Genomic DNA, 14,365 nt, shown 5'->3' with positions numbered 1-14,365 from the left:
TGAAGTATTTCCCTTCCCAAAGGTCTGACATGTATACTATTCTGTGTTCGCCTAATTTTCTTATAGTTTCCTTCTTTATGTTCAAGTCATTCACCCATTTTGAATTTATCTTGGTGTAGGGTGTGAGGTATTGATCTAAGCCTAATCTTTCCCACACTGTCCTCCAATTTTCCCAGCAGTTTTTATGAAATAGTGGATTTTTGTCCCAAAAGCTGGGATCTTTGGGTTTGTCATATACTGTCTTGCTGAGGTTGCTTGCCCCCAGTCTATTCCACTGATCCTCCTTTCTGTCTCTTAGCCAGTACCAAATTGTTTTGATGACCACTGCTTTGTAATATAGTCTGAGATCTGGGACTGCAAGACCCCCTTCCTTTGTATTTTTTTTCATTATTTCCCTGGATATCCTTGATCTTTTGTTCTTCCAAATGAACTTTGTTATGGTTTTTTCTAAATCAGTAAAAAAAATTTTTGGAAGTTCCATGGGTATGGCACTAAATAGATAGATGAGTTTGGGTAGGATGGTCATTTTTACTATATTGGCTCGTCCTACCCATGAGCAGTTAATGTTCTTCCAATTGTTCAAGTCTAGTTTTAGTTGTGTGGAAAGTGTTTTGTAGTTGTGTTCATATAGATCCTGTGTTTGTCTCGGGAGATAGATTCCTAAGTATTTTATTTTGTCTAAGGTAATTTTGAATGGGATTTCTCTTTCTAGTTCTTGCTGCTGAGCTGTGTTGGAATTATATAGAAATGCTGATGACTTATGTGGGTTTATTTTGTATCCTGTAACTTTGCTAAAGTTGATTATTTCGATTAGCTTTTTTGTTGAATCTCTAGGATTCTTTAAGTAGACCATCATGTCATCTGCAAAGAGCGATAATTTGATCTCCTCCTTGCCTATTTTAATGCCTTCAATTTCTTTTTCTTCTCTAATTGCTCCTGCTAGTGTTTCTAATACAATGTCAAATAATAGAGGTGATAATGGGCATCCTTGTTTCACTCCTGATCTTAATGGGAATGGATTTAGTTTATCCCAATTGCAGATGATATTAGCTGATGGTTTTAGATATATACTGTTTTATTATTTTTAGGAATGACCCTTCTATTCCTATGCTATCTAGTGTTTTTAGTAGGAATGGGTGTTGTATTTTATCAAAGGCTTTTTCTGCATCTATTGAGATAATCATGTGGTTCTTGTTGGTTTGCTTGTTGATGTGGTCAATTATGTGGATAGTTTTCCTAATGTTGAACCAGCCCTGCATCCCTGGTATAAATCCTACTTGATCATGGTGGATGACCCTTCTGATCACTTGCTGGAGTCTTTTTGCTAGTATTCTATTTAAGATTTTTGCATCTATATTCATTAGGGAGATTGGTCTATAGTTTTCTTTCTCTGTTTTTGGCCTGCCTGGCTTTGGAATTAGTACCATGTTTGTGTCATAAAAGGAGTTTGGTAGAACTCCCTCTTTGCTTATTATGTCAAATAGTTTGTATAGTATTGGGATTAACTGTTCTCTGAATGTTTGATAGAATTCACTGGTGAATCCGTCAGGCCCTGGGGATTTTTTCTTAGGAAGTTCTTTGATGGCCTGTTGGATTTCTTTTTCTCATATGGGATTATTTAAGAAAACTATTTCTTCTTCTGTTAGTCTAGGCAATTTATATTTTTGTAAATATTCATCCATATCACCTAGGTTGGTATATTTATTGCCATATAGTTGGGCAAAGTAGTTTTTAATGATTGCCTTAATTTCCTCTTCATTGGAGGTGAGATCCCCCTTTTCATCCTTGATGCTGTTAATTTGCCTTTCTTCTTTCCTTTTTTTAATTAGATTAACCAGTACATGGAAAAATTTTTAAATGAAATTTATAATAGATTTTTAGAAAAGATACTTCATCTCCTCACTCCAGAGATTTTCACTGGCTGTCCCACATGCCTGGAATTCTCTCCCTCCTCATGTTCACCTCCCGGATTCTCTGGCTTCTTTCATCTCTCAGCTAAAATTTCACTTCATACAAGAAAACATTACTGATTTGTCATAATTCTAGTGCCTTCCCTGTTCAATTTTCTCTTATTTCTCTTGTATCTCCCATCTATATCTTCATACCTAGTTCTTTATATATTCTTTCCTCTACTACACAGAACTTTTTGAAAGCTTTTTCCTTTCTTTGTATCTCCAGCAGTTAGCACAGCTCCTGGTATATAGTAGGTGTTTAACTTGTTGATTTTGGAAAACTAATTCAGAACAATAAAACTTTTTTAAATCTGGGGGGAAAGGGAGCACTATTAGCTTTGGAGAAGATAGTTTCAGCAAAGAATGACCTTTGCACTGATCTGTTTAGTCAAGCTCTCACTCACCTATCATTTGAAGACCAATGGATTTAACAAACTGAAGCATGTTGAGTAACCATAGATACAGATATGACTGTGATGGGAGAAGTGGTCTCATTTGTGTGATTGCATTTGTTGTAATTAAGCATCTGGGAAGTAGGAACAAAGAAAATGAATGATTAGTTTAACCAACTTGTGGGGTTTTAGCAAGGTATGAGTAATAACAAGGTTGGTGAGAGACGAATAATACATATATCAACCAACATTAGGGTAAATATTCTTTAGGGAAGTAATTGAAACTAAAACAGACATGATAAACTAGGAGAACAGAGAGGGCTAAAGACATCGGAGGTTGCAATGTGGACCAAAAATAGGTTTAGGATTAAGACAGAAGGAGAGTCAGAAGAACAGAAAGTGATAAAGGAGCATTGGAGTAGCAATAGCTCTGTGAGTTAGGTTGGGGTTAACATAGGAGAGGTTGTTGAAAGTTGTGTTGTCCTCAGGGAACAGATATGTTTTGATTACTGAAAGTAGAAGAGAATCAAAAAGACTACTTTGATAGTAGTTTCTAAAGGGCAGAATGAAAGGATTGACCAGAATAGACTTAAGAACTGAAGAGGTGTCAGGCTGAACAGAATAGGGATTAGAGCATGAGAAAGATAGGGAATATGCAGAACTCTCCTGGTATAAGATTTTCAAAGATTTAGAGAATCAAGAGGCATTGAGCCTGTGATAGCCAAAGTTCAGGGAATACCAACAGGTTATATCACCTCCAAGGTTCTAATGGATCTTTTAGAATCTAGGGCATATTCAGTTCAGAACCTCAATTGATGCCAGGTTTTTATACTTGAGTCTAGCCTCTTTCTGTAGTCTGGTGATTAATAGGAAGAAATGGTCTTCTGGCTGTTAGTGGCATTATCTTTATAGGAAAGACAGTGTGTAAAACTTTTATCCAGGCTTATCTAGCTATGTTGCTTCAGTATCCATAGTTATTTCTTGATCAGTTAAAATATGAGAAACTTGGAAAGACAAATGTAGGGTTTTCAAATGCTGCTTTTTTTGATGGTACATACTGCAGAAATTTAATTTTAGGGCAACTTTAGTACTTTTCATAAAAATAATTATCTTGTCTAATGTACTTTTTGCTTTAATGTAATTGTAATCTTATATGTTTTTTTTTCTCTACTTCTAGGGTTCTTATTGGGCAATAGACAACAACCCTAAGGAAGACACACTGCCTTCACGGCCAAAGAAGAGGGCAAGATCTGTAGAACGGGTAAAACTCTGTCTTAGACTTGTGTTGCTTATACAGATTAAAATATTATTTTTCAGTTTTCACAAATGTGAATTTACTGAAGGCAGGATAGTATAATCATCTGTAAAATTAAGGGGAATTGGACTCCGAGGTTCTTTCTAGCACAATTCTCATATTGTTCTTTTTCCTTTTCTGTAGCACTTCATACTTATCAAACCTTCATATCCATTATTTCATTTGATGTTCACAGTAACCATATTAGGAAGTTAGGCAAGAGATTATCTCTGTTTTGCACAGAAATTGATGAATAACTTCTTTTAGTCACCATAACTAGTTAGGGGAGGGATATGAAACGAACGCCTAGATTTTCTGGTATGATGAATGTTTTTGCTTTTTATTGTTTTACCAATTTAAGAAGATAGGCTTTGTATAAGAAAATTATTTCTTTTTGTTTATCTGGTTACTGTAAATTTTTTAGAGTAAATATCCCAGATTGTGTAAGAAACTCTTCTGTCCCTAGTCATGCTACTGCCACATTCCTAGTTGTGTGCTTTTTGTAGAACATTTCATTTGTTTGTATTCCAGGAAAAGTAAGCTATATTTGAGATCTTTACAGTTGTTTTCTTTTACTCTTCAGTATCCCTAACCCCTCCATACTTCCATAATCCCAACCAGAAATTCATTAAAATCCCCCAAATAAATGTACTGAGATCTCTGATCTTGGAGAAAGAAAGTGTTAGGAACGGAGATTATTTTTTCTTCAACATTGTCCTTAGTCTGAGACTAGTCTAGTATTTTTCACTTCTTTTCACTTGGATATTAATTACCATTTATGATAATATCTTTCAGACTTTGTACTAGGGGGCAATTAGGTATCAAACTGTGTAAAGGCAGGTCTGGAGTTAGGAGGACCTGGGTTTAAATCTGGCCTTAGAAAGCTGGGTGATTCTGGGCAAGTCCCTTAATCTCATTTGCCTCGCTCATGCCTTTTTATTTTAGAGTTGTTACTAAGATAGAAAGTAAGAGTTTATAATTAAAAAAAAAAAAAAGACTTGACAAACCTGAACAAAGAACACAAGAGGATTTAAGTGATACCATGAATCTTTATTATTTATAGCTTATTTTTCCTTAAGCATATATTAAACTTTTAATGCTTTGGTACCAATACTATAACTGTTTGTCCCTTTGCTGAGCCTAATTCTTATTCATGTCAGTATCATTATGACACAGGTCAGGTCACTTGATTTCTATAGCTAGGTGGCACAGTGGATTGACTACTGGTCATTTGGTCAAGAAGTAGAATCTAGAAGCTCCTATGCTCTACACCATAGTATAAAAATAAAGTAACTCCTATAAGAGAGAAAAACTCTTCCCTATTATTTAATCTCCTGATAAGGTTCTGGCAAGAATAAGAATAGGAGGAGGGCTAAAAACCACAAATTCAGGAAAGATGTTGGATAGATGAACAGATTTTGTTGCCCATTCCTGATTGAGAGACACTGTAACCTAGAGTTTCAGGACCTCAAAGTAAGTTTAGTAGGAGATGAAGTGACGCCTGACACATGATGAAAAGACAGCAAACTTAGAACCAAATGGCCTGGGCTCCAACTTTATCTCTGTTGTTTACTACTGTGAATCATCTTGGCCATGACACTTTTCCTATCTGGTGTTTTAGTTTCTTCATTGGAAGTTATATTACCATTGTTTTAGGAGGTTTAAGAAGTTAAAACCTGTATCCTTCCTAACTAAAGATTTAGTTAATTTGCACTCCTGCTCTGATAGCCAGGTAGCTTGCACAGTACCTCCTGATTAGTAGATTATACTCAAATCTGACATGGTAAAGACTTACACTTGCTCAAATTAGCTTTTTTAGAATTTAGCAGCTGAGACAACAGATTTTGACCAAACTATCCTAGAAATGCATTAACTCTGAATACAAATAGGAATTATTATTTTTTAAATCAATGTGTGAAATTTTGAATTAATTTAAAAAAACTACAAAATAGCTGTTGCTATTTCTTAATATTTGTATTGTTACAAATTTGTTACTGAGGCAGGTAGGCGGTTTAGTGAATGTAATATTAAGTCTGTATTTGGAAAGACTTGAGTTCAAATTCAGTCTCATACTTAGGATCTGTGTATGCCTGTGCAGGTAACTTCACTTCTGTCTATCCTATTCTTTAAAATGAGGACAATAGCACTTGTCTCTCATGATTTTTGTGAGAATAAAATGAAAATATTTATTAAGTGCTTTGCAAATCTGAAAGTGCTATATAAATGTTAGCTACTATTATTTGGATAAGTTTACGGAATTATGTTTTGTCAATTCTAAATTGAACAATGGGTCATGTTAACTCAAATCATGTCTAAGACAAAACATTGGCATACTTCTTGGAAGTTGTGTCCCTAGTATTGTTTTTCTTTCTCCCTTTTTCTCTTTGTAGTTCTTAGAACATTTTTTTCTTCAGTTCTAGCTGATACTGGTTGAAAACCATATAACTCTTATAGCATGAGTGCTCTCATATTTTTATCACAACCTTTTTGTAGGATACCATGTACAAATTTTCCTTGTGGGAATGTATTACTAATTTACAGTGGAAATGAATAAGAAACATAAATTAGAATGCATACTTTCCATACTTGTCAGAGATTTTCCTCTTTGTGTATATTTCTACCCCAGGCAAAAAAAAATTGATTTTAAAAATATACTAAATACTTCATCACTGTTAGAAAGTTGATGTGACAAAATTCTTTTCAGCCAAAGTAACTCATGAAGAAACTCTTTGTTGAAGTATAGAGTAGTTGCAATTTATGTTGGTGAAATGGGTGCCTTCACCAATAGAATCATTGGATGCTTTAAGTAATAAAGTAATAAATAATGTAACTTATTGCATTTATTTGTTGTCTGCCTTCTGGATTTATCCACAAATACTTTCTAAATAATTTGTCTTTAATTGGCTCTCATCAAAGTTTCCTAGTGCTCTTGTTCTCCTCAATTTTATGTTTGTGTGTTCATTTTCAAAAATGATACACATTTTTAAAAAATGTTCATAATCTTTCATCTTTTTCCTTTACAGTATTTTGCAAACAAGAGAATACTGAATCTTTGTCACCTTTGGGTGCCACCTGTCTACTTATCAAAGAGATTAAACATTTATTGGCTACAGTGGTTTCAGGGATCTTCTAGGCTTTTTATTGTGTCCATTTGTATTGGTTGAGCTTTTCTAAAAAGTCACGATAGTGTTAATAATTATAAGTTGTATCTGTTTCCCATCTATCAGAGTTGAATAGTTGGTTTAAACTGGACTAATTGGGACTGTTAAAGTTATACAGAGAAATCTTCTCATTTTTATCGCCTAGTTTTGTGAACTTTTGTTTTAGTTTGCTCTGACCATCCAGAAATCACACATTTTTGACTCAGATAAGTGATCCTTGTATAAACACCTTTATAACTAGTTACTATTAGGGTATATAGTCAATTTTCATTTTTAATGTAATTTGTTCTTTATATCTAACTTTTCTTGCCTCTTTTTGAAGAAGATGTTTACCAAGCTTCTTATTCTTTGATCCTAGACTATATTTCCAAAAAAGCATAAAAGGAAAATTCCTTCATTCTGTTTTAGGTACAGATCTTCTAGAGAGAGATTATTCATTAAGTTATTCTAATTCTAAAAGTCTCTCCTTTGAAAAACGAAAGGGAAAGATATCCATTCTGTCTTTGAAAATCTCTCACCAAAGCCATGTCCACTCACAGTTTGTAATAACAATTTATAATATTCTCACTGTTAAAAATTTAGTTAATGATTTTGATTCATCCCTGAGAACAGTAGTTACTCAACTGTTGGTCTGCTACCCTGGAGAATCATTTTCCTAAAATTTTCAGTCTCTTTTAAACACCCCCTCTAAGAACTCTCATTTTCTCTTATTTGAATTAATCTAATTAATAATTAATCACCAGCTGGACCAAACAACTCCCTTCAGAATTTGGGTTGGTCTTTGATAGGAATGATATAAAAATATTTCTTGTAAAATATTATTTTTAAATTGATTATGGTCTCTCATTCATATTAGACCAAAGACTTCAAAGTAATGTTCCAATACATTAGTTGTACACTAAAGAGAGAATCTAGATCTAGGGGGATGGATATCAATAGTTTTTGTTGTTTTCCCCTCTTCACTTCCTGTTGAAATCACTGAATTTTAAAAGATATGTTGCCTTAATTTAGAGATTTTCATCATGTCCTCATAGAAATTTTCTACTTTATCTTCTATAACTGACTCTATTTTTTGTGTTTTAAGATGTAATTATCTTCACAGTATTCATGTTTACTCCTGTCCATGATGAACCCTGCTATGCGTAAGCAAAAATTTTCTGTCATTCTAAATCCTTTATGACCTATACTTTCACACATGTTTTTGCAATTTTCTTACATTCTGTCTTTCCCATGTACTCTTAGTCCAGTGACACCTAGTTCTTTGCAATTCCTCAAACAAGACATTCCATCTCTCCGTTCTGAGCATGTTTTCCTTCTTCATTTCTGCCTCCTTCCTCCTATTGATTATTTCTTATTTATCCTGAATGGAGCTTATTTGTACAACTTTTTTGCATATTATCTCCCCTACTAGATTGTGAACAATCTGAAGGCAGAGGACTGCCTTTTGTAATTTGGGATATCCCCAGAACTTGGCACAGTATCTGGCACATAATAGAAGCTTAATAAATTCCTCCTGACTGATTGACCAAATGTCCCTTGAAATTGCCCCCTTGTTATTTTTTTGACATTCATTTAAAACATTTTTAATAACAGGTTTCCACATAAGCTTTCCAAAGTTACCATTGTTACTTTTGAGAGCACAATGAAACCAGCTCATTTTGTCTTCTCCAGATAGAACTTCTGCACCTGCTGATGTTTTTTATAGGGATCTCTCTTTGCTCATTGGCAGTGATAGTGGAACCAACCTTGAACTGTTTACCATATTTAAACTTTTGGTACCATAATGAAGAGGTGGAAATAGCACTTAAGTTACTAAGAATGACTATTCCTGACCACATATATATGTACATATAAGAAATCCACATTGATGGTAGCAAAATCTCAAAATTGGAGGAGAAAATTGGAAAGAGCAAAGATTTTACAAATGGTGTTTTTACCGTTTGTGATGGTAGGTTTATATACCTTACATTTTCAGCTCTACAAATTTTTTATGGAAATAGCAAGATTTCTTCAGTAAAAATAAAAGAATATACAGCCTTTTGCAAATGCAGTAGGCCACAATCTTTACAACTGTAAAACTGTGAAGCTGTTTACTCTGGTTACTGTTTTAATTTGACTCAGTTTAAAAAACATTAAATGAAGCAGTCTGGATAAAAAGACAAAAACAACCATTCCTACCTTCCAAGAACTTAAATTTTTTGCGCATACTTGCTCATGCGCGCGCATGTGGGGTGTGTGTGTGTGTGTGTGTGTGTGTGTGTGTGTGTGTGTGTTGGAATAAAACTAAAAAAGTACATGAGAACTGTATTTTGTCATTTAAATGCTAGACTGACACTTTTGTATTCTAATCTCCTGAATGTTTCTTTTGCATAGCAGTTTGACATGGCTGAACCTATGACTTTTTGTACTTGACTTTATAGAATAAAATGCAACATTTCAAAATTAATAAAGCTTCATACAGGCATATTAATAGACATTTGTTTTCTTCAGTGAACTATCTTCTGAATATTACTATTAAATGAAGTGTTAAAGAGTGAGTTCCTTGCCTAAGGTGTTCCCTACTATTGTGGAAAATGTCCTGTAAAAGGTCTGAGTAAAATAGGCAGTTTTTTATGGATACCTAGTTTCCCTAAATGTTTCTGTTTACAGATGACATAATTTTAAATACATCAAATATCTCATGAAATCTCATTGAAATCCATAGTGCTACAAAGAAAAAGGACTAATTATGTTGGTGGAAAGAAAAGTCTATGAAAAACAAATATTACCCAGATTGCATGGAGCTAGATATGATGTTCTACCATTTTAACACTGAGGACAGATAATGAGTTAGGCTGAGAATTTGATAGACTGAGGAAATTGGATAGGATTTTAGAATTTGTGTAGTACTTTCAGTGATTGCAGACTGCAGAAGTCCATCTTTGATCTAAGTGATGCTGAAAACCTTTGAATTACATGATGTAGCTACTTTAGAAGATGACAAATTATAAACCTCTTGAGATACAATGAAAAAGACATATGATAGATAGGTGTAAAATTGTTAAGGGTGTTTTCAATATCAAGGGGTGTGGGATGGTGGAGAAGTGAGAATAAGAACCAAACTGATGGACAACTGGAATGGTATATTGATATCCTTTCATAGTGCCTGGTACATGGTGTTTAGTAAATGTTTGTTGATTGATTGAATGAGAAGAATGATTTCACTATGTAAGGGTAAAGATTATGGTTGAGACTGAATGTAATAATTATATTTGCTTGCCAGGAATCCTAATGAAACACCCAAACTCAGCTGGAAATTTTATGGTGATTTAATTGATGTAGTGGAGGAGATTAAGAAGAAGGAAGAAGGAAGGGGCTAGTACCGGGCGGGAAGATTAGGAGATCTAGAAAGTTAAGGTTTTGAGTGTGAAGGAGGGAAGACTCAGTCTGACCTCCAAAGGGGCTCAGCTAAGATGCCCGAACCTGAATCAGCTCAAGGGCAAAACTCACCACCAACACTCCAAGATGTCGAAATGCCTAGCACACTCTCAGCCAGAGTTGCTTCTCCAGGGAAAGAGCAGGAGAGAGGAAGTGACATGCCTTATATAGAAAGTTTCACATCACTTTCCTGCATCTCATCTGTACAAATGATGACTTAGCTTGACTTAGGACAGCCCAGAGATCTGTCCTTTTTTCTACACATGTCTGTTGAAGGCCATTCCTTAGATAATTAAATCTTGAGTTTGATGCAGACCTTCCAAATCTTGTTAAACTAAGAAGGGAGGAGAAATGTAGTTTCCAAGACCATTCTGTTATTCCAAGTATCTCCATTGTTGCTGATCAGGAAATAGCTAAATTAGATCTTCTAAAGAATGGTCTGATTAGGGTGGAATAGTTTTAAAATCCACAACTAGATATCTGAACTGTCAGTATGGGACAAATCCAGTAAATAATTTAGCTAGCAGTACTTGGGCTCCATGTTATCCTAATAGGAAAGGAGAAAATGGGTTCCTTGCCTTTAAAGTAAATTTGACCGCTGCCTCAGGGCTAATTGTAATTGTAGAGGAGAATAAATAGATTCAAGTTAGTACCCATAATCAGGGATGCACAAAGTCCTTAACCAGTCACTGTATTAGACGGTTTTGCTCTGATTTTAATTCTGTAGTTTAAAAAATTATTTCCTACTTTGATGAAAAGTCTTTTGATAGCAGCTTAAAGGATTATAATTGCAGATCATTGTATTTTGTGAGAGTAGTTCCATACTTTTAGTGCTGAATACAACAAAATAAAGTTGAGAATTCCCTTGTTGTATCTGGAGTTATGCTTAGAACTCTGCTCTGGATCCCTAGAAGACTCCTTACACAGTGGATTAAGATGTTACTGGATATTTTCATTTAGCTCTGGTTTAAATATTGTCTGATCAGATTGGAGTTCTCATTTTTTAGGTAAAGATATTAACAAACCTAAGCATATTAAGAGGCAGATGGACACAATATGGATTTGGGAATGGGAGGCATGGATCAGAGACCAGTCTATTAAAGGATCAGTTGTAAGAATTGCAATTCTTTTCCCCTCTTCTCCAATCCCAGTTCCCTTTCCATCATATTTTCTAAAATTGACAAACTTCCTTTCATCTTAAAATGTTTCCTTTCTTCCCATCTGCTATTATTCACTGAGACTTAATTTCTTTCAGATGACAGTGCATCCCTGGACATCCTTTATCCATCAAATCATCCAGTAGTGATTGTACTTCCACTTAGTTTTCTTTTCTCGCTGATTGGTGTGTTCCCTGTTGCCATTTCCAATGTACCAACATTACTCAGCATCCTTTTCTCTTTTTAGAGTTAAACTATCCAAATTCATTATCCAACTCAGATCCTGGAGCCTGTTATCTGTTGACACCCACTATTTTCTCCTTTCTTCGTCAATGACTGAATTATTTAACTGATTCCCTGTCTTGCCCCCCAATTCTCTACTTTATAGTTAGGGAATTTCAAAATACATGCTTACATGTATTTGCTTACAATACAAAATTGATGCTTAGGTAACTTCATTAGCAAGCACCTAATAAATGAATTTCTTTAATTTACTCAGATCTTATAATCTATGCCTTCACTCTACCTCAGCCACACAGAAAGGTGAGAGTAGTTCCATACTTTTAGTGCTGAATACAACAAAATAAAGTTGAGAATTCCCTTGTTGTATCTGGAGTTATGCTTAGAACTCTGCTCTGGATCCCTAGAAGACTCCTTACACAGTGGATTAAGATGTTAAGATAGCTTTGATCTTAGATCCCACATGTTCCACTTTTATGTTGGGGAACATTAGAATACATTTATCAAATCATAATCTTTTATCATGTCATCTTTCCCCTATGGTTTAAAACCTCTAACCTTTTTCTTTGTCCTCACTATGGTCTCTGTTCCTTAGTTCTTTCCTAGGCATTTTACCCCACACCACCCCTCCCTCCCCCCATATTAGCTACCCTCTTACTTCATCAGTATCTTAACCCCTGTTGAATCTTCTCCATTCGTTGTCATCTTGTATCTCTCCTCTACTTCTCCACTAAACCCCTAGAGAAAGCCATCTTCCCTTGGGATCTCTATTTACTTTCATTTCAATCCCTTCTGAATTCTCTATAGTCTAGTTTGTGACTTCATCTTTCTGCAGAAATTGCCCTCACCCTTTGCTGTTGCCAATGATATCTTAATTGCCATATGTTGTGTCCCTTTCTCAATTCCTGTCTTAACCTCTCTTCAGCTTTTATTAATGTTAGCCACCCTTTCTTTCTGGAAACTCTTTTCTAGGTTTTTGTGACTTTTTTGGTTCCACACTTGCCTTTTTTTTTTTAAATACAAGTCAAGCCTAATAACTATGGGAGTTCAAGACTCAGTCTTGGACAGCCAACTCTCTTCTCTGTACTATTTCATTTGGTGATTTCATCAATTTCCATAGGTTCTATGCAGATAAATCTCAGTTCTATTTATTTATCCCTAATCTCTTCTGAGTATCAGTTATTTATCACTATTTGTACATCTCAAATTTGATGTTACGTAGGCATCATAAACTCACGACAGAGCATAACTAATGGTATAGTTCAGTGATTCTCAATGCATGGTCTGAGGACCCTTCAAACTCCCTGAGATTGCTTTCAGGAGTCCTTGAAGTCAAAACTATTTTTGTAATAATTCTAAGATATTCTAGTTTCTAGTGGCAATATTGATTATTGGGGTTATATTTTCATTTTTTCTTGCAAGCAAGTAAATCCTGATAGAAAATTTATTGTTGTCAAGTAAACCCTGATAGAAAATCTGTTGTTGTCAAGTTGTTGCAATCATAATCACTCCTTCATTACCCACCCCACCCCCTAGAGGTTTTCTTGGCAAAGATATTGGGGTGGTTTGCCATTTCCTTCTCCAGCTCATTTTTTAGATTAGGCATTGAAATAAAAGTTAAAGTCACTGACTTGCCCAGCTTCTAAGTGATTGAGGTTGGATTTGAGTTCAGGAAGATGTAGATTCCTGATTTCAGGCTCAGTATTCTAGCCACCTCATTAGCTACCCTTGATAGAAAATAAGATTCACTGTTTCTATATCTGCATTGTAATAATTAAAATAATTGAAGCCTATAAACTGTAAGAGTTAAAAATAGTTGGTGTCATAAACTGTAGTGAATAAAATAATTGAAGATATAAATTGTAGTAGATATAAGAGTGGATGAGTAAGTTGTGACCACAGGAAATGTTTTCATTACAGTGTTTTATTTTTAAATCAAATATAAGGTGGTCGCCAGGGAAATATTCCCAATTATTCAAATATACCCAAGTCAGCTGGGTTTTATAGAGATTTTAATTAATACAAATGAGGAATTAAAGAAAAGGAGAGAAAGAGAGAAAAAGGGGAATAATGAGAAAAGGATAGGCCAGCCCAGGGCAGCCCTGGCCAACTCAGGCCTAAGCCCTTAAGAGAAAGATCAGTCAGTCCTTAATCACTTACCACAAGATCTGTCCAAGCAAAGATTCTAGTGACACCAGGCCAGCTTCATCTCAGCTGAGTCCACCAACTTAATGCCTGAATCTGAATGCCCATCTGAATGAATCTGAGCTCCTATTTAAAGGGCATTTTCTCCTATGTCACCTCCCCTAAGTCCTTATATCTACCAATCATAGTAGATGTTTTTTTTAAAGGACAGACCATTCTTAGTTCACACCCAAGAAGGCTTTAAATTTTTTATTAAATTCACACCAGAAAACCTCTAAGTAAGTTTCTCACCTCTTTGTTCCTTGTAAATTCACAAATTGCTTGACCTTTATAGGTACTTATTGCCCTTTTGTATTAGTCCTAAAATAGGCATGGCCTAAGAACTTCTTGTCCCACTATAAGTATGGGTTTAAGTACTTTTCATTGTTCAGAAAGGAGTTTACAACTTTATCTTCCCCTAAGGCATGCTTAAGTATGGTGATGTAGAGTTCCTCACATTCCTGATCTAAGTACCTTCACTGCCCAAATGGGGAAAGGTCCCAATGGGGAATTTCTAAGATTCACAATCCTAACCTTATGAAGTAGGGTCTGAGAATTTTTAAGATTC

General features: G+C 34.9%; 1 protein-coding gene across 5 annotated transcripts in view; it reads left to right on the top strand.

The window, feature by feature from the left end:
- Window positions 1-14,365, top strand: part of FOXJ3 (forkhead box J3) — a 190,403-nt gene that overhangs the window by 124,697 nt on the left and 51,341 nt on the right. For all 5 annotated transcript variants that reach the window (XM_007492924.3, XM_007492925.3, XM_056795313.1 and 2 more), the window contains one exon: window positions 3,522-3,605. In XM_007492924.3, coding sequence (XP_007492986.2) covers window positions 3,522-3,605 — 84 coding nt within the window. The remainder of the gene's footprint in view (window positions 1-3,521; window positions 3,606-14,365) is intronic.

The sequence above is a fragment of the Monodelphis domestica genome, chromosome 4 (genome assembly GCF_027887165.1).
Source record: "Monodelphis domestica isolate mMonDom1 chromosome 4, mMonDom1.pri, whole genome shotgun sequence".
Lineage (NCBI taxonomy): Eukaryota > Metazoa > Chordata > Mammalia > Didelphimorphia > Didelphidae > Monodelphis > Monodelphis domestica.
This window is presented reverse-complemented; position numbering and strand designations above follow the sequence as displayed.